Here is a 20,285-nt window from a genome sequence, read left to right on the forward strand (position 1 = left end):
GGAGAGGTCATTCTCATCACTGAAGAGGATACACACCTACTGCCGCTCCACTCAAACACAGAACCGGATGTCTAACTGAAGACTTATCTCAATCGAGAAGGAATTACTTGCCAACTTACGAGAGGACAAATCCAGGTTCTACGAAGCAGTAATCAAGAAATTCTTGCAGAAGGAAAGGAGAGTGGATTTCGAGTTCAAATAACTGTGAGTAATGAGACAGCTTTAGTGTTTTTGGTTTTTAATTAATTATACTTATATGTTGTTTAGATTTATCTTAATCGATGTTTACTCTCTCAGCTTGATTCAATTTTACTGATGTTTCAAAATTAGACGAAAATTTACGCTAATTACCTTTATGAATGACTTTCCTATTATTTGTTCATAAAAAATGTGAGGGAATATGTAAAGGTTAATAAAGTATGTTTTATTTAATTTTTTTCTTTGCCAACGCCTTAAGATCAAAGTCAGGAGACGCCACTGATAGGAGTCATCATGTATGGTGCATTTGAGGCGTATTTAACCTTAAATTATAATGTTTAATGCTGAAACTTATGGCACTCACCTTCAATGAATGGACACAACCTAAATACATTGTCTGAACCTTTATTTGTTATTTTGCCTAGAATCACCTCAAAATAGAGAAGAGGATGGCCAATAACAATGAGAAGAAAGGCATACACGTACAGGAATGCACCTGAAATAGGTAATTAGACAGTTTACAGTTAAAGTTAAATAGGTACCGGTACTTTACAAATTAATTAGGCTACTCATAATTTTATAATAGCTGCTTGATTAAAATCACTTAGCTGTTCCTTTTAAAAATTAAGGTAGTTCATATTAAACAGTTTTCTGCAACTAGCAGGGAGGTACTAAAACACATTTAATCTACTACGAACATACATCAAACCAAGTAGGAGAGGGTGGGCACACTAAAACATGAAATAAGCCTACATTGAAACAAGGTCTTTCTACATTTAACTTATTCCTTCATGATTTACGCCATTGAATTTCTGATTTTCTGGCGCCCCTGGTGATCACCATGTCTTTCTATCCTCCCAGATTAGAGTTAATACCGACCAATTTCAAAATGACTACTGTTGCTTGAATGTTTGTTTTTTCAAAGTCTGTTTACCTTATTAAAAGCTAAGTGACATTATATAAGTGATATTTGAATAGAAGTACTGGTATGTCTTTGTAGGGTCAATAGGGTGCTAACTGCTTCGTAAGGATGCCCCAAAAAAGTATTATAAATTAATCACTTATAACTTTTGAATAAATAAACATAGCAAAACGAAAAGCATGCCATCGAGTAGACCAGGGCTGTCAAGGTCAGAAGCATGTACTCGATTCTCAGTACTATAAAGCACTGAATGGTTGCGATGAATCTATTCTGCAGGCAGTAGCGGTGATCAAGAAGGGGTGAGCAAAATGAACTCTATTGACCTACCACTGAGTGGTGAATTAAACTGCTTTTATGCAATAGATGTGTTACATCCATACAAGACAACAAGAAATCAAAACATGTTTTGCAACATGTACCTCTCTAATAAATGAAATTAATTATAAAATAGTAGAATTTAATAATAAAAACATAGATGCTTCTTAACTTATACAGTACCAAATAATAACTAGGATCTAATTAATTGTTATATAGTTACTGAATAATGCAATTATCACATAAACACTACGTTTCTGTTTTAAATTAATAAAAAAGAAAAAGAAATCACAGGACATCTGCATATGGTAAAATGAAATAATAGGTCTACAACAAATAATAAACATCCTACATATATTTTCCTTAACGTAAGCAGTTTTAGATAATGAGGCCATTCTAATTAATTGCAATGTAACTACCGGTATTACATAATCATGTACTTATTATATGAACATCACACTTCTAGAAACAAATTTAACTTTCTGAATTCTCGCCTATTTCAGAAGTGCGTATTTTGCTTTTTGTAGACACAAGCCTTCTTAGGTCGGAGGCATATTATCCTCTCATAATCCTGATCTTAGTCTTGGTTTTTTAGGTTTACAAGTGAGAAGGATTGCTCACATATGTACACACTGCCAAATATAGAAATAAATTGCGCTGCAAATCTTCGTACCCCGAATATAGTGTATCATGATTTAAAGCTTTGTAAAATGTGAGAAGAACTTTACGATCATAGAGTGTCTTTGCTGGTGCATTATTGATGAAGTCAGTACTTTCTAACGGAAGACCTGAATTGGCAAACATCCCAAGTCCGTTGAAATAGTTTCCTTCGGGACAGGAAAGAAACTATATAGCTTGCAATATAAGAATACCGTACTTATTGAAATAAAATACTTGTACAATTAAAAAAACACGGGCTTAGACATGGTCTTGGGATATTCTTTTTTTACAGGATGGTAGTCTTTGCAAAACACAACAGGTAAAAAGTTGAATTCGATAAATTTTGGACTTGCAACTCGTAACTGACATGTAACGAGTCTAAGCTATTAGCAACATACTCTTTTGTTTGTACTTTATTTTGTAAACTAAATGCAATGCATTCAGAAAGAATGCTCTATATATTCACTACTATTTAATATCAATAGAAACAACAATAAGTTGCACAAGAAAATGGTTATAACCCAAATATAATAAACAACATCATAAGGAAGACAAAACAAAAACTCAACAAACACAAAAACACAGAAAACACAACACAAACACAAGAAATACATCACACTAACATACGAAAACAAAAACACACACAAGATCGCATCCTCAGTCAGAAAACAGAAATACAACATAGCATACAGAACAAAAAACACACTACAAAGACATCTCAACACACAAACAACACAAACAAATAAATACAACCACACAGGCGTATACAAACTCACATGAAATAGTTACGACAGTTTCTACATTGGACAAACAGGCAGATCATTCCAAACTCGATACAAAGAACACATTAAAGCAATAACCAGAGGACACAATACATCTACATATCCGAACACACAACTAATGCTAACCACACGTACAATAACATAAATACAGACATGGAAATTCTACACATACAACCCAAAAACCAAAAACTCAACACACTAGAACAATATGAAATATACAGACACACTAAAACACACCCTAATAAAATTCTCAATACACATATCAATTTCAGAACACACACACTATTTGACAGAACTCTTCATCACACGAACGCACCCACACAACAGGCAGCGAAGTTGAGATAGTGCTGAGATCTAGTAGGCTCTGATGATGGTGTCAAGTAGCACCGAAACAGCTGTAAGCGGCACATGCTTACATAATTAACACTAGTAATCGCCATTTAATCAATTATTTAACAATAAGTGAATACATCATTCTGTAGATCGACTAATAATTTCAGGCGTTTCACACTGCTCCTTTAGTAACTAAATAATTTCCACATACCAAACAAAGAGCATCACCTCATCTTTTACTCATATAAGAATTCAAGAATCCAGTAAGCCTGAAACTTACTGAACGATTTCTTCACCAATATGTAACGTACAACCCTTGTATTTACTAGTGACTTGTACTTGCGTGTTCTATGTGCAGCTCATTAGTAAGCAATGATACATAATAGCAGCCTTTCACTCAACAGGAATATTTCTTTATAAAAGGAATAGGAAAATGTTTACAAAAGCACACTGTCACTGACAGGCCTTGTAAAAGAACTCTGGTACAAAAACCAGTGCCAAAAAATACAGTTTAGGAAGAAGAACCAGAATAGCATCAAGTGAGTGAGTAAAGTTGAAGAGAATGTGTATCGTTACAGTCCTTTTTCACAAAGGTAAAATCAATGTAGGGAACTGCACACCAGAAATGAAATCAAGAGCACAAAACATATTCATATTTATTAGTTGTCAGTAGACTTGTATACAAGTTTCTGACATTGTCAAATCTTAAAACTACATAATGTCATACAATTAGAAATTAGTAACAAAACCAAGAGGAAGATTCTGAAACTAGTGGTGATAATACTGAAGTCGCGATATTAGTCGATATTGACAATCTTGATGAATTTATTGAAGACTTATTATAATATTATCAAAAACAGACGAATTTAGAGAGCTCGACAAACATGCATAAATACAGGATTATGTTCTGCTAGAATTTGCAACTCCACGAGAAAATAAGTTTAACGTTGGAAATATGGAGTAACTTGTAAAGAAAAACTAATACATTCTTAAACCACAATTTGAAGATTTAGCTGCAGTAAATCACAGTAAAATAAAAATGATTATCCGTCAGCCAAACTATTGTACACAAGCAAAATGACTGAAAGGTTATTTATAATTTCAAATTGATATGGCTTGATTTGATATGAACATGGATTGATTTTAAGTAAAACATAGAAGTGCATATCACATTTTTTCAAGTTTTGTATGAACCATCTGGGTCATAAAATGTTCTGTTAAGCGAGTGTACAATACCTAGTGCATACATACTGGTACTGAAACATAAAAACGTGTTTCAGTGTTCCACTGGTACAGTGAAACAATGATTGTGAAGAAATAGAAAATAGTTAATTTCAAAAGTGTTTTTTTTTTTAAGTTCAAGGGTTGTAGAGCTCTGCTAGGTATAAATAATTACTTTTGTTAATCAGATAATTAATTTATATTTAATTTTACTGTATACTTTTTGTTTTATTGTTCCCCAATCCTCCACTATCTAATTTCTTCAACTTCTGCATGAAATCTGAATTTGTTATTTAAGACAACATAGGCCCTAACTCTTCAGCTGCTGACATAATAGTTGTCTAAAATGAATTTCTGATAAACTTGGTTATTATTATTATTATTATTATTATTATTATTATTATTATTATTATTATTATTATTATTATTATTATTATTATTATTAAGATAAAATGTATTTTCCGAGTTTCTCTTAAACCCTAAAAAAAGCTAGTCGTAAATAACCGGATCAATTTCAAAGTTGAACCTTTTAATAGTCTTTGTTTTAAAGTAAATGATGTTGACAAAAATGTAAGGAGGACAGATTATGAAATATTACATTTATTAGCTTTTCACGAGCTTAATATTGCGGAAGCAATTGAAGATCTTCCTGGAAAAAGGATGTAATATCAAATTATTGAAATGTGTAACTTAGGCGGAAAAAGTATGATTTTCAACCATTCATTTATAACAAAGTATTGCATTCAATAGCAAAATAAACTTGTATTCCTGATTAGTCTAATGGTTCTGCTAGTAAGTAGCCTATAGGCCTAACGAAATATGCGCTTGAAATTATTTTTCTTTTTTCTGAAACACGAATTACAATTTTGTTGGTTATATCCTTATTCCTGGGAGGTCTTTAATTATACCTTTATACTAGGTGTTCATTCTTCATCTCTTCTTCTTTTTTGTAAAATGATCTTATTTTTTTAATTTGTATGATAATTCAGATATATTACAGGTTGTCAGTTCAATCAGCAGTTACTACTTCTAAATTTAAAATTTTCTCATTTTTTTACATTTTAAAATTCAAACAAATGAAACTGTATAACTATTGTGGCTTAAATTTAAACTATTCTCTTTTCTAACATTTTTTAACATATTCAAACAAATGGTATAGTGTAATTTTTATAGTTTAAATTTAAAACATTTCCTTTTTTTAACATTTTAAATTCAAACAAATTATATTGTGCTATTATTTTAGCTTAAAGTTAAAACATTTTCATTTTTTAACATTTTTAAATTAAAACAAATGATGTGTAACTATTTTAGTCAGTAATTTTTAAATATTTCCATTACAGTCTTCGACATTACTGATGACGGGGATGCAATCCTCGAAACATGTATGATAAATAAAGAAGTTCAACAGCATACGTGTTCATACAACTGTTACATTGCCTTTTAATTTTAATGTATTTTATGAATTTTAATTAACACTGTTGGAAAATTGACCAAATTGTGTATTTTATTGTTAATTACTTTTCAATGTAAATAATCATTGTCTTCTATTGAAAACTAAATATTATGTTAGGTATACTTAATTTGAATTGAAAAAGTACAGGTAGGTCAGTAGAGTAAATATAAATCTTAAAAAAAAAAAAAAAAAAAAAAAAAAAAAAAAAAAACAAACAAACAAACAAACAAATTCGGGTTTCAATACCTGTAAGTGATAGAAGGCAGGAAACTTACACATGGACCTTCAGATGGACCATAGAGTTAAGGGAGGGTAAGAAGGGAGTTCCTTGCGTACATAATTGTGGTGGAAGTAATTTAATGGAAACCTTCTAGATGTCTGTTTGGAACTGTGGAGCTTAACATATCTCTCACATGATCGTACCTCCATCATATCTGAGTGCATACGTCGGAAATCGCCACCAACAACTAATGCCCATGGAGTAACATATTGCTGATGTCATGAAATGTTCATGACTGTTCCATCTTGTTGTCTTGGGGGGTCTTGGACCTTCCTATATGTAAGGAAAAGAACCATAAATTATTCATACTGTAATTCATAGAAATAATATTAAAAAGTGAGAAAACAGCATTTTTCTTTTAATTGGTTCCTTTAGCCAGATACAAAATTTGCTTGTGCCAAATCAAGTTGGATCATTTTAATTGCTAATCTTTCCTACACGTAAATTAATTCTAGAAATTTTAAGGTGTTGGATAAATAAGATGTTGGGTTAGGTTAGCTCTGAGCACTTCACCTTCTCTAAATATATTTACAAAAGGTTATTTTTTTTTTTTTTTGCCCTACAGAATATATCTGTTACGGTAACAATTAATATTAGAGGAGAAAAATTCGCTCTAGCGCCGGGGATCGAACCAGGATCTTTGGTTCTACATACCAAGCGCTCTCACCATTGAGCTACGCCGAAGTCCAATCCACAGCACTGGATCGAACTTCCCTCCTCCAGTGGTTTTTCCTTTATGGCCTGACTCCAAGTTGGCATATACGTTGACATTTTATTAAGTCAACTGCCATTATACAAGAAGCGCACTCAGTTACCATAACAGATATATTCTGTAGAACCAAAATAATAATCTTTAGTAAATTCTTCTAGCAACAGTGCATATTTCTGTACAGATTACTGTGCACATTACTGTGGAATCCCGGCCACCAAATCACTCAACTGAGTGCGCTCCTTGTATAATGGCAGTTGACAATAAAATGTCAGAGCGCTTGGTATGTAGAACCAAGGATCCAGGTTCGATCCCCGGCGCCGGAGCGAATTTTTCTCCTCTAATATTACCGGTAATTATTCTCTAAATCTGTTAATCCAGTTTCACTTCTTTTCGCACTTCATAACGATACTAGAAAATTGTTCTTCTATTTTCCTGGCTTGAATTTCAGAAAAATGCTATGGTTTTACATAGTTTTGTATAAATAGTAGTGCAGCAGTCCGAATATCAGTCATGGTAACCCTAAGTATCTATTTAATTTCCTTAGTACTGGTATTATAAATATAGGTGTGACTTTTGGTGTTCCAAATAAGTACTTTAGTAAGATTCTTGGCACAGCTCAGTGCAGTCCCTACCAGGAGATCCGATTGAGGGACTCTTTTACTTCCAGAGAATTTTACATTGAGGAACTCCATGTAACATAACCTTTAGATAGTGAAAAATATAATGGGACTGCTTTGGAGTTAATGCAGCTTCTGTGGTTACCTCTTTGTTACTTGTTAGCTTAAACAACAAGTTTAAGCCCCTTCACCACGACAAGGTGAGTACCCATGAAAAGAAACCAAATGACCTGGAAATGTACAAAAACTTGCCCAGACATGTTCAAACATTATTAACAAGAGCCACAACAGGTCACATTGTCACACAATTGTACCTACACCGATTTCACCTTTCTGATAATCCTACTTGTCTGTGGTGTAATAATCATGATGAAGATCTGGAACACATTCTTCTATACTGTCCAGCCATAAATGATGATTTTAATCTTGTTAATGTATCCAGCTGTTCGTTGACAACATAAAGTCCACTATAGTCCATTGCAGTCTATTCAGTTGTTGTTTTTCACGAGAAATGTGGGATATTTTGATTGGTGTTCATTATAGATGCCTGTTGCTAGTAGCCAGAGTTGGGGCGTAGTCAATATATACTGCAGGGCTGTGTCTTCTGCAACTGGTACTGATGATTGTAATTTACTTCTTTTGTGGTTTATGGATGGACAGTATAGAAGAATGTGTTCCAGATCTTCATCATGATTATTACACCACAGACAAGTAGGAGTACCGGTATCAGAAATGTGAAATTGGTGTAGGTACAACTGAGTGACAATGTGACCTGTTCTGGCCCTTGTTAAAAATGTTTGAACAAGTCTGGGCAAGTTTTTGTACATTTCCAAGTCATTTGGTTTCTTTTGTATAGACTGTAAAATTTTTCCTTTGTCAGAAGAGAGCCAATTGTTAATCCATAGGTTTGTAAAATGAGACTTTACTGAAGCAAAAGCATTGGATAGAGATATGACTTGAAGAGGTTTTGGTTGCAAACATGTTGCCTGTTTTGCAATATTATCGACTTTCTCGTTTTCAGGTATACCACAATGACTAGGTATCCAATGAAATGTTATTTCCTTTTGGAGTTCTTTTAGTTTACTTAGTTGTTTCTGAATTGGAATAATTCTATGTGCATACAGGTTTGGCCCTTGCAATCGATAAGTATGCAAATAGATTTTTCAGAAATTTGAGTAACATACTGAAGAGCAGCATCAATAGCTAGCAATTCAGTGTCAAGACTGGAGGAGGATGAACATGGTATGGATTAACTTTCTTGATATTTTGGAATATAAAACCCTGCTCCTGATGTCCCATTATTAGAATTTAGAGATCCATCTGTATAAATTTGAAGGCGATCCTCATATGTACTGCAGAGTAGTTCCATGGAATCTAACTTAAGAATGTATGGAGGATCATTTTTAGAATGATTTCCTGGAATTTGTATGCTATGATCTGGAATCACCCATTTCCATGAAGGAATTTCGTTCACAACTGGAGTTTCAGCAATGAGTATGTCTGTGATATAGACTGGTATTTCTTCTTTTTTTATTTTATAGAAATTACACAGGATATCATCTGACAGTTTGAAGAACATCTGAGATCTGGATGAGGCTTGCAATTTTAAATGTATTTTTAGATCCTTTTGTAATATATAGTGTCTGAGCAACTTAACAAGATGTGTAAAATGAGTTCTTGAAACTGATTTAATGTTGCAAAATAAAAATGTTATATTATTTATGAATCTGTGAAATCTTCTATTTAAATTATGCATGAAGGATCGTGATGCTTTATCTCTAAGTTGTGCACACACGCACACATTTTTTTAATTTTTAAGGCAAGATATTCCGATTTCTGCTCTCAGGTATGTATAGTTGATCACACACCATCACAAATTTTATTTTAATTCTAGTCATTTTTTAACAATTTTTGTGCGTTAAAATCTTCCAACAGCGTAATCACTAGTATTGACTTCATTCAGAACTTGTTTTCTTCTAAAAACACAAACTTTGATCATAGTTAAATAACCTCTAGATATTTTTTAATGTAATTGTAACGATTCCTTCAATTCAAAAACTGTATTCATGTTAACCAAATCTTCAGAACAAGAATTCCTAGGACAATCTTAAATTACAAACAAAGGAGGTGAAGATCACTTGAATGTCCTGTGAAGAAATGGCAAGAAAGTTGAGTAGACAATAACAGTTCTTTTAGGACTACAGTATAACCTGTCAGAATGATAAAAAACGATTTGCTACAGGAATCTCAGTTTTTGTAACTATATCATGTCCACCACTGTGCAGTAACGTTAGCATGTCTGTAAAACTAGCAGACCCTGGTTCAAATCCTGTCTGGCACAAATTACCTGGTTGCGGTTTTTTCCAAGGTTTTTCCTCAACCAATTGAAGCAGAATTGCTCGGTAACTTTCGGCATTGTCAGAATGACTGCACATCTACACAGATGGCTCATTAATAAAAAAGAGGAACAAATACCAGAGCTGGAGTACACATCTCTTTTTTCACACTATATACCGTAGCTGTAGGTGAAAACAAATCAAATTTTGATGCAGAAATTGAAGCAATACTTTTTTCCCTAGGGCAATTAATTTGTAGACCGAAAATTTTTCACAATGCTGTCTTACTAATTGACTGAAAAGCTATAATACAAGCTATAGCATCAAACAAATTGCCTCTTACAAATGGAATTAATGAAATCCGAAAACTAATAAAAACTACTAGAAAACTTACAGAAGAAAATACCGGTACACTTCCAATGGATATCACATGTTGGCGTAAGTAGGAATGAAATTGCCGATGAATTAGCAAAAAAAAAAAAGGCATACAACTACATAGACAAAACAAAGTTTTGAGTACACACACATTAAGCATCAAAATTAAAACCAAATCAGAGAAGCAGATATACTCCATAAAATTGATCAACAATCTCAAGGGAAAAAATGAGCAGATACCAACAAACTTTGGAAAACATATAGCTTAAAACGAAGAAAAGAAGCTATTGCCACCTTCAGATTGAACACCAGTTGAACACCAGTCATGACTGCCTTGCAGCACATCTCTGAAAAATTGGAATCCTTAATACTGAAGAATGCCCCTTATGTAACTTACCAGGTCCATCTATGGGAAGAAACACCTATTCACATGCACTGCACTGAACAAGGAAGCACAACAAAATAAAAACTTTTCTCAACTTATTGGGAAGCAAGAAGCAAAATGGGTTAAATGATCCCAAATTGCGGTTATTAGAGGAGGAGGAGGAGGAGGAGGAGGAGAACAAGAACAAGAACAACAACAACAACAACAACAACTTTCGGCATTGGACCTCGGACTCATTTCACCATCATTTCTTTATATATCATTATAATCATTACCATAGGCTGGGTTAAGTTCACGATGCAGTTTGCTGTATTCTTACAAGAGTGCGCCCATTCGGTAAACAAATATCATTCATAAAACAGGAATGGTAAGCACAATAAGTCTCAGGTTGAGGTGCAAACCTTCAGGCCTCTCCTCCGCAATATATCATACAGATTAGCTACAAACTTTAATTCATTAACTGCAATAATTTTAATGACAAAACTTAACTGTAAGTGGAGATAGTAAAGAAAAATACTAGCAAGTATTCTGGAATGTAATGTAACTGTCACCTTTTACGTTCATATTTAATAAGTAATAGTAAAAGTGTGTGTGTGTGTCTAATGCTCTGGATTTAACAATGAAGTCGTCAACAACACATAATGTAATACATAATACCGTATATTTCATTTACTTTCATCTCGCATTTAAAAAAGTTTTGTTCTTTTTTTCTCTCTCTTGTACAGAGGAGGGACCCGAAGGCTTACACTGCAGTCTGAGGCTTATTGTGTTTACCACTCCTATTCTTTAAATGCTTGGGCAGCCGAATGGCTGCACTCTTGTACAAGTACAGCACACTGCACCGTGAACTTAACCCGGGCTATTGTATGGATGATGATATATGAATTAATGATGGCAAAATGAGTCCGAAGTTCAACGCCTAAAGTTACCAAGCAATTCTGCTTCAATTGATTGAGGAAAAACCACGGAAAAAACCTCAACCAAGTAACTTGTCCCAATCAGGATTTGAACCCGGGCCCACTTGTTTCATAGCTAGATGTGATGACCATTACTCCACAGCGGTGCACTTTTTTTTCTTTGTTCTCTCTTATGATTTTTTCACAAGTGTATTTTAGTGACTTTTCTGGTTTCAAACTCATCAGGAAACAAAAGTTTTTGTGACTGTCCTCAAGCTTTGCGGTGAACATGGTAGCAAAGGACATGTAAACCAATCAAAGAGCTGTGTTGTTGGTAAACATCTGTAATTTCATAGACCATGCGGAGACATCTAACAGTGAAGAAGGAAACTTGGGGAGGGAGTCCTCTCATTTTGAGATAGAGTTTATTTTATATCCTGTAAATCTGTAACATGCTATAGTTCCAAGTTATCAGCATTCATGAATTATGATATCTCTCTACGTGCGTGTGACATGACAGGGAATTGTGATATGGGAAACAGAAATATACCAAGAAAACTTGGCACTATACAGTCTTTGTCCGCCACAAATTACAACTTACCATAACTTTTACTGAAGCCCATTACTTGGTAATGTACGCTATGATCTTTGTTAACTTAAATTTACACAATCCCCAAGATTGAAGTTACTTTTATGCTACATTACTTCTCCCACCACCCCTTCCCCCACCATCACCACAATAGATCCGGTGGTATGTTGTAGTCTCCTGATAGCATTTTGATAGTCTCCCAAAGGCCATTTACCTCTTATTTGATTGGTTGAGAATTCATGAACTCTCTGCATACATGTAATATTTTGTTGCCAGTTGCGCATGTAGGCCTGTTTTTAGCGGAGAATATTATTTGATTTGATTTTTTATTCTTGCAGAACATCCATATACTCCTGTTTCATTAAAATTTCATTTAATTGGTCACAATTCTTTTCATAACGCATTTTCATATCATCCAAGCTTCACTGCCAATTGAAAGCATCAATCTTGCCAGAGTGTTGCAGGCTTCTATTCTTATAATGTTTCTGGACAATAAAGAGTTTGATTTTTCATTCTTGACTACACTCCTGTAACACTTATATATCACTGATGAATTATTAAGTTATTTAAATTACTTCGGAATATGTATTATATGTCTTTCTCGTGTTAAATTTTACCGTACCTGGTTAACATGTATCGTCCTGCTATTGGCCATCTTCAGAACTCACTGAAGATGGCCAATAGCAGGCAGAAGCATTTTAACCAGGTACGGTAAAATTTAACACGAGAAATACATATTCCAAAGCGATATAGTGTTAAAAGTTGTGTAATCAAGATGTATTATTTAAATTAATTAAATAAGAACTTCACTGTGTTTATATTTAAAATGTGGTGTTATTTTACCTGATTATCTAGTTTTTGATATTATTTCCATCATTCTCTGATTTCTAGAATGAGAATTACGTCGAAACTTAGTCATAAAATAACACAAACTTAAATATTAACAGAAGGAACTTTTTATTTATTTATTTATTTATTTTAAATAACTTGATAGTTCATCAGAGGATTTGAATAAATGGTTAATAGTTTTCATCGCTTTTTAAAATGTAGAATTTTTGTTGTGTAAAATTCCTGCTCATAGCCAAGATAATAGCCTAAATCTTTAAATGTGGATGTCTATCTAACGGTTTTATCATATTTACACAATTTACTATGAATAGATTCCTTTCTTTAAACATTGAAATTTTCATAGACATTTCAAGCACTGGAACCCCCCAAACATAATGCTATAAATTGTTCTCCTAGTCTGCAAGGACTACTGCCCACCCTTTTGCCTTTCACCCTTCTCCACCCCATACAAATACTGGAATTATTCAATTATAGCTGAAACATTTTACAGAACACTTTCAATCCAATTTCTATATTACAGATTTCACTTCGCAATTTATTACTTCACACTTTGTTTTTTCGCTGTGAACAAATTAACAAAATATAGTTAATATAACCCCTTTCAAGTGTTAAAATAAACTAAGTTGTAATTCCTAGTTGCAGTGGCGGTTCCTCGGGGGAGAGAAGGGAGGAACGTCCTCCTCACATTTTTCTTCTTTTGAAAATAAATGCCAAATAAAACATGTGCGGGAAATAGAAACAGACTGGTCGCGCAGCAAGCTCGCTATCGTTGCCATCTAATTATGTTGCATTCAACCAGACTATAACACATCTAGGAGGAGGCACAATAAAAACAGTTTTAACGCAAGGCTATAAAAGACACCATATAAACTTTGTTTTAATTATAAATCAAAAATATTATTCATTGCACTTTATATAGTCTACTATTCATGGTTTGAAACTTTCAAGGATATTTGAACGTTAAAGTGGGGTTTATATAAAACAAAGAGGAAATAGTTCTACGTTAGTATCACAGATCTTTTTGGCCCCTGAAATTTACTTCTATTCATAGTTTACTAGACAGGGCAACAGCCAAGTTGTCAGTTTTGTACAAATATATTTGAAATTGAAAGTAGGTACTCCAAACTACGTTATTTTTAACATCAAAAATTAATCGGCCACCGGCAGCTTTGAACAATAATGGTAGTATGACTTTACAAGAACTGATATTCTTCAAAAGCATGTGATACTGAACTTGTAAAATGTATATGTGGCAACACAGACCACGTGGATGGGTGCAGTGTTCTCACTTTCCTCAGATTATTTCCCATTCCCATTTCCGTAAAACGGTTCCGATTATGTGTTAGTAGCTAGTCTCTTCCAACACGTGTGATGCTGTAGTGTACTCGAAAAATGCTGCGAGGTTGTTAATTTCCTTGTAATTGTTATTTGTGCAATTATTCAACAATGAATGGAAGTGAAAACGTAATATATTTTGGAAAATTTAGGAAACTCAGTTTACAAGAATAGAAGGGAAGGCCAACCCCAAACACTGCCTGGTCTTACATGTATGCATGTAGGCTAATTTGCAGCATGTTTCATTAAAGAAGGTGTCATTTCGTGCTGTAAACTTCTTTCCTCCTCTTAAGAAATACGCAGGAGCCGCCACTGCCTAGTTGACAGTTTATGTCAGCCATCATCAGAACTAATGAGGCCCTTCTTCTGATGATGGCTGACATAAGCTAAAATAGCCAAATAGGCAATTATGTACAACTTAGTTTATTTTAACACATGGAAATGGTTATATTAACTAGTATATTCCAAAGTGATATAAGTGTTAAAAGTGTGTAATAAAGATGAATAACAAACAAAAGTTAATTTTTGTGTTAATTCTTGTTTAAATGTCATCTTGTTTGTGTTTGTTTTTATTTCACATCTAGTGGTGGAAAGATGGAAAATTAATTGTTTGTCAAATAGCAATGACACCAAAATTGACATGTTTGGACGACTATTAGAAAGGAAATTAAGATTAAATAAAATAACCATATGACCAAAGAAGAAGGTGATATTTAATAACCCTTGTCATTCCTGTGTGTAAATTTCTGAATTCTGATTCAGCATCATAAATTACACTAGAACAAAATAAAATGAAAAGAGGACAGATAAGGATACTTACCTTAGGCCTGACACAGCATTCAGTATCAAAAATTTCTGATGGATATCTCGACTGTAACAGAAAGAGTACAGAATCAGTTATTGTTTAGGTGTTGAGGTACATAAAATATAAAAACTTTGTTCTTTGTAGATAGTGAATATTGAAGATTGAAAAAAAAACAATGCCTTTAAAATTATATTTCTACATAACAATATGACTTCAAATAACGTGAGGCATATAGAAGATACTGCTGACGAAGAATTATGGAAACAGATGGAAGTGGCTGAGGTCAGGAGCATAGACAAGTTTAATGGAAGAAATGGAAGAGAAAACATGATAAGAACGAACAAAAGAACGAAGCAACTACCAGATATTAGTGATTGTATTGTATTGTATTGTATTTATTAACATTCCATAGTATTCATACATTACTTACAGCTAGAATATGGAACAAGTCAAATACTTAATACTATTATAAAGTCTTAATTTATAGTCACAGTCTAGATGAAATATATACAGACGAGATTTACAATATAGTCTACTAGTACAACACAAAGTTTTAGTATCAATTTCATGAAGCGTTGTTGAATGTCATAAATTCACCTACAGAATAGAAGGCGTGAGAAATTAGGTACTTCTTTAATTTGGCCCTAAATAATTTTATGTTTTGAGTTTCATTTTTTATATCGATAGGGAGGCTATTAAAATTTTTTACTGCCATGTAACGCACTCCTTTTTGATAGCACGATAGACTTGCCGATGGAGTATGAAAGTAATTTTTTTTACGTGTATTTATGCTATGAACTGTTGAATTAGTTACGAAGTTTTCACGATTACATACGTGGAAGATTATTAATGAAGAGATATACTAACATGCTAAGGGCATTATATGTAGTTTTTTTGAAAATAGTCCTACACGATTCCAAAGATTTGGCACCTCCTTTTATTCTAATTACTCTTTTTTGTAATAGAAATATACTGTTACTATCTGTGGAATTTCCCCAGAATATTATTCCAGAACTCATTACCGAGTGGAAGTATGCAAAGTATATTGTTTTTAAGGTATTGATATTTACTATCTTTCGCATAGATCTAATAGCAAAACAAGCTGAATTTAGTTTGGGGGTAATTTCTTTAATATGATTTTTCCAATTTAAAACATTATCGATTTTTATGCCAAGATTGTGAGGACAGAATAGATAGGGCTTTTGAGAGGTTATTAAATGTCAAAATGGAGGGCAGAATAGTAAGGAGGATGGAATTAGCGAGGAAAAGAATGCTAAAGAGTGAGTGTGGAGAAGTTAGGGGTGGCAAAAGTGATAGAATAAGAATAGAGAAGAAAGTGTTAATTGTAAGAAGATTCTGCATGTAGAAAGATAGACATGCAGACAATGAGAAAGAACATCAGAACGAATGAGAAGTGGAAGAGAAAGAAATTGAAAGTGTAATTAAGTGAAATAATAATAATAATAATAATAACAATAACAATAATAATAACAATAATAATAATAATAATAATAATAATAATAATAATAATAACGGACTTAAAGGTCCGGGGTTCGATCCCAGGTGGTGACAGGATTTTTTCTCGTTGCCAAACTTTCAGAATGGCCCCGAGGTTCACTCAGCCTCCTATAAAATTGAGTACCGGGTCTTTCCCAGGGGTAAAAGGCGGTCAGAGCGTGGTGCCGACCACACCACCTCATTCTAGTGCCGAGGTCATGGAAAGCATGGGGCTCTACCTCCATGCCCCCCAAGTGCCTTCATGGCATGTTACGGGGATACCTTTACCTTTTTACTAATAATCTAATGTTGTGGGTTGGGCGTAGAATCAAGGGTAGGCCTACTATACTGTAACTGTAGGATTATTATAGATATAAATTTACAGAAAGGCAATAAAAGAGAAATTTAGGAGTGAAACAAAAAGAAAGAGATAAGTATTTAAATAAATAGAGAATAGAAAACTGGCAGAACCAAACAGGCCAGACATCGGCAAAAATGTAATCGTGATTACTGGCAATAGTGATGTCGCAGGGGCAGCAAAGTGAACCTTCTTTGCTTTATCCCTCCCTTCCATTCAACTCCCCTACAACTCCACACACAAGCATATATCAGTGGCGGATTAACTGCTTAAATTTAGATCGTTTCTTTATCAAAACCTAAAACGTCTGTTCGGAAATGTGTGTTTAAGGAAGAATAGGACGAAGAGTATTCTTGTTGTGCACATGATGAAAATGGAATATCTCTCGTGTGTTCTCTCTAATAGTCATTTGTAAATCAAACATCGAGCGACATTATGACACGTCATAATGATTATAAAAAAATCATAGGTAAGCATGAACATAATCAATCTAACTGCACACGGAAATGTATGTAGCAGAAAATAAGAATAAAAATAATTTTAGTTTCGTAGGGTTCGTGTTGAACCAATTACAAAATTAAAAAAATAAAATAAGATAATAGTTCCCGGTACTAAAATGTGATGAAAAAGGATTAGAGTGCCAATGGCGTAGCTCAGTTAGCTGCCTACCGATCCGGAGTTGCGTTCAGCTGTGGGTTCGATTCCTGCTTGGGCTGATTACCTGGTTGGTTTTATTTAGGAGGTTTTCCCTTACCGTAAGGGGAAAGTCAGGTAATCTATAGAGAATCCTCTAATTCATCTCGCTATCATCAATCCCATTGACGCTAAATAAACGAATAGTTGATACAGAGTCATTAATTAACCACTAAAATATTAGAGTGATAAAAAAGCTCCTTGTCAGTTTTGTTATTGCTTTAGATATCGCAAAATTAATTAATCGTAATAATGGAGTTCATTAAATCATGTTTGAATAAAGTTTCTGATATTATTTGTCCCGAATAATCATGATGATTTTAACAGTATGAAATTATCCTCTACGAACATTACAGGGAAGGATAATGGACATTAAAACATTAGCTGAACGAGAAATAAGTTCAAAGTTTCGTCAATTTATGGTATATTCTCTTGCATTAGTTAGACGGAAACACAGATAGCATATTGATACAGCAGAATTGTCAATTTCCGTCCGCGGAGCTACCAAAGATCTCCAAGAATATTTATTCTATGTCATTCCACTTACAGGAAATAGAAGAGGACAATAGTAATTCAAAGCATTAAGAAAGTGTATAGGAGAAAATAGTCTAAATAAAAAGCTACTTATATCTGTAGTAACAGATGGGGCTCGAAATATGGCTGGTTTAAAAAAATTCTGTGGCCGGGAGGAAAAAGGTATTAAGTCAATTTTTTGTGAAAATGAGATTTTTATATATTCTGAAAGCGGAAACAATTCTCTACAATCTGGTAAAACGGCTAAAGTCAAATAAGACTCCTGACTGGATTTATGGAGCGTTACCAAATGTCCTAAGTACTTTTTGAATCGAGCACACACAGAATAAAGAACTTAAGTATATTTAATACTTTATTCCTTACAAACCATCACATGTTTACTTTCCATGCTTCCCTATTAAAAAGGTCTAACTTGTATTTTAGCCATTTTATCACATAAGTTACTGACGCCTTTTCCTTTTAAAACTTTAAGCACCAGGGTAAACAGTCCTATAATTGTTTAAGACCCATTTTTCATTCCTAATAATTTACATTTCTCATTTATTTTGACATGAAAAAGGTCTTATGTTTAATAGTCCCTTCTACTCAGTTTGGCTTCTAGTCTTAAAAGGGCTTAAGTGCGGATATATTTGGAAATCATCAAGAAAATTGTTAAGTGAGCAACATTATCTATTTTAGAAGAAATATAAACAAATAATATCCAGGAAAAACCTCTTAATTAAAAAAACTCATAATTGACACCAATTTCAATCTTCCTACTGCTTTCCTGAAAAGTAGGCCTATAAAGTTTTTACTTAAGACCTTTTTCCTCCCGGCCACAGTTATGTAAGACATTAAGTGAAGGCATGAAATGTTTCCATTGTATAATAAACTAGACTGGCTTAGATCTATTTAAAATATTCTCCATAGAACAATATCTATAGGCCTATGTTAGGTCACTGCCACTACCTTATAGAGATGCTATATTTAGCTCTACATTCAGTTTATTTTCGAAAATTGTAAAGTCTAAACAAAGGTCGTGACTTACTTACAAATAGCTTTTAAGGAACCCGCAGGTTCATTGCCACCCTCACATAAACCCGCCACTGGTCCCTATCCTGTGCAAGATTAATCCAGTCTCTATCATTATATCCCATCTCCCCCAAAACCATTTTAATATTATCCTCCTATCTACGTCTCGGCCTCCCCAAAGGTCTTTTTCCCTCCAGCCTCCCAAGTAACATTCTAGTGACTAACAGACGGAAATTTACGAGTTGTATTAGAGTAGCAAATTGTGACGTACCTTACCGGTATTTTCCTAGCTTTCTGTGTGTGGCACAATAAAATTAAAGTGAAATAAAATAAAATTTGTCCATTTATAAATCATGAATGTGTTGTTTACATCAGATGCTTGTGTTGAGAGTCCGCCACTGGGATCCAAACGGAGTGCTATTACGTAATGTGTATTGCGGCTTGCGTTCAGTGATGTCATCGTGACTACAAATATCTGCCGATGGCTAAAATAGCTCCTACTGATCCCATTACTGATACTTGCAATAATTAATTCGAATTTGTGGGTAGAAGCTGTAAGCGAATCAGATAGGTAGTAATAAGAAACAATAGCTACATAGTGGAAATAAGGGAGAAATATTGTAAGAGATGTGTGTAATTATTGAAATATTATTTGCTCTAAATTGTTACAAAATCTCTTAAGTTTTTCCTTCGTGGTATATCAATTTCAAATATCTTACAGAATCATCGTGTACTATTTTATAAAATCTTATATTTCGAACTTAAATTTTTAATTAAATTAATAATTCAAAGGATTAATGTGACAGTTTGTGTATAGGAACTGATTGATAGAAAACTGCATTTTTAACAGTTTAGTAGTTTAAGATGATATACAGAAATTTTAAGTTCCTTTAAAGTACTAATCCTTAATTTTAAAAAAATGAAAACTGAGATAACGCTGTTTTAATGCACTCCGAGCTTTTTATTTGGTGAGAGATTTTTTCCTCTGCTGGACACACATATATAAAAAAATCTTCTATGAAATCTTTGACAAATATTTACTGTACATTGCGTAACATGGGACACTTCAACCTAATTATGAGAATATCCACGTTCAAACAAAGTCGAAAAACACTAACTCCAGGTCTAC

General features: G+C 33.5%; 1 protein-coding gene across 4 annotated transcripts in view; it reads right to left on the minus strand.

Annotated features, from left to right (window-relative positions):
- LOC138696050 (sodium-dependent noradrenaline transporter-like) overlaps positions 1-20,285 on the minus strand; it is a 138,714-nt gene that overhangs the window by 59,311 nt on the left and 59,118 nt on the right. For 3 of the 4 annotated variants that reach the window (XM_069820553.1, XM_069820551.1, XM_069820552.1), the window contains 3 exons: positions 15,079-15,129; positions 6,308-6,437; positions 563-694 (listed from right to left, as the gene is read on the minus strand). In XM_069820553.1, coding sequence (XP_069676654.1) covers positions 563-694; positions 6,308-6,437; positions 15,079-15,129 — 313 coding nt within the window. The remainder of the gene's footprint in view (positions 1-562; positions 695-6,307; positions 6,438-15,078; positions 15,130-20,285) is intronic. The other variant, XM_069820555.1, reaches the window with a different exon arrangement.

This window comes from Periplaneta americana, chromosome 3 (assembly GCF_040183065.1).
Source record: "Periplaneta americana isolate PAMFEO1 chromosome 3, P.americana_PAMFEO1_priV1, whole genome shotgun sequence".
Taxonomy (NCBI): Eukaryota; Metazoa; Arthropoda; class Insecta; order Blattodea; family Blattidae; genus Periplaneta; species Periplaneta americana.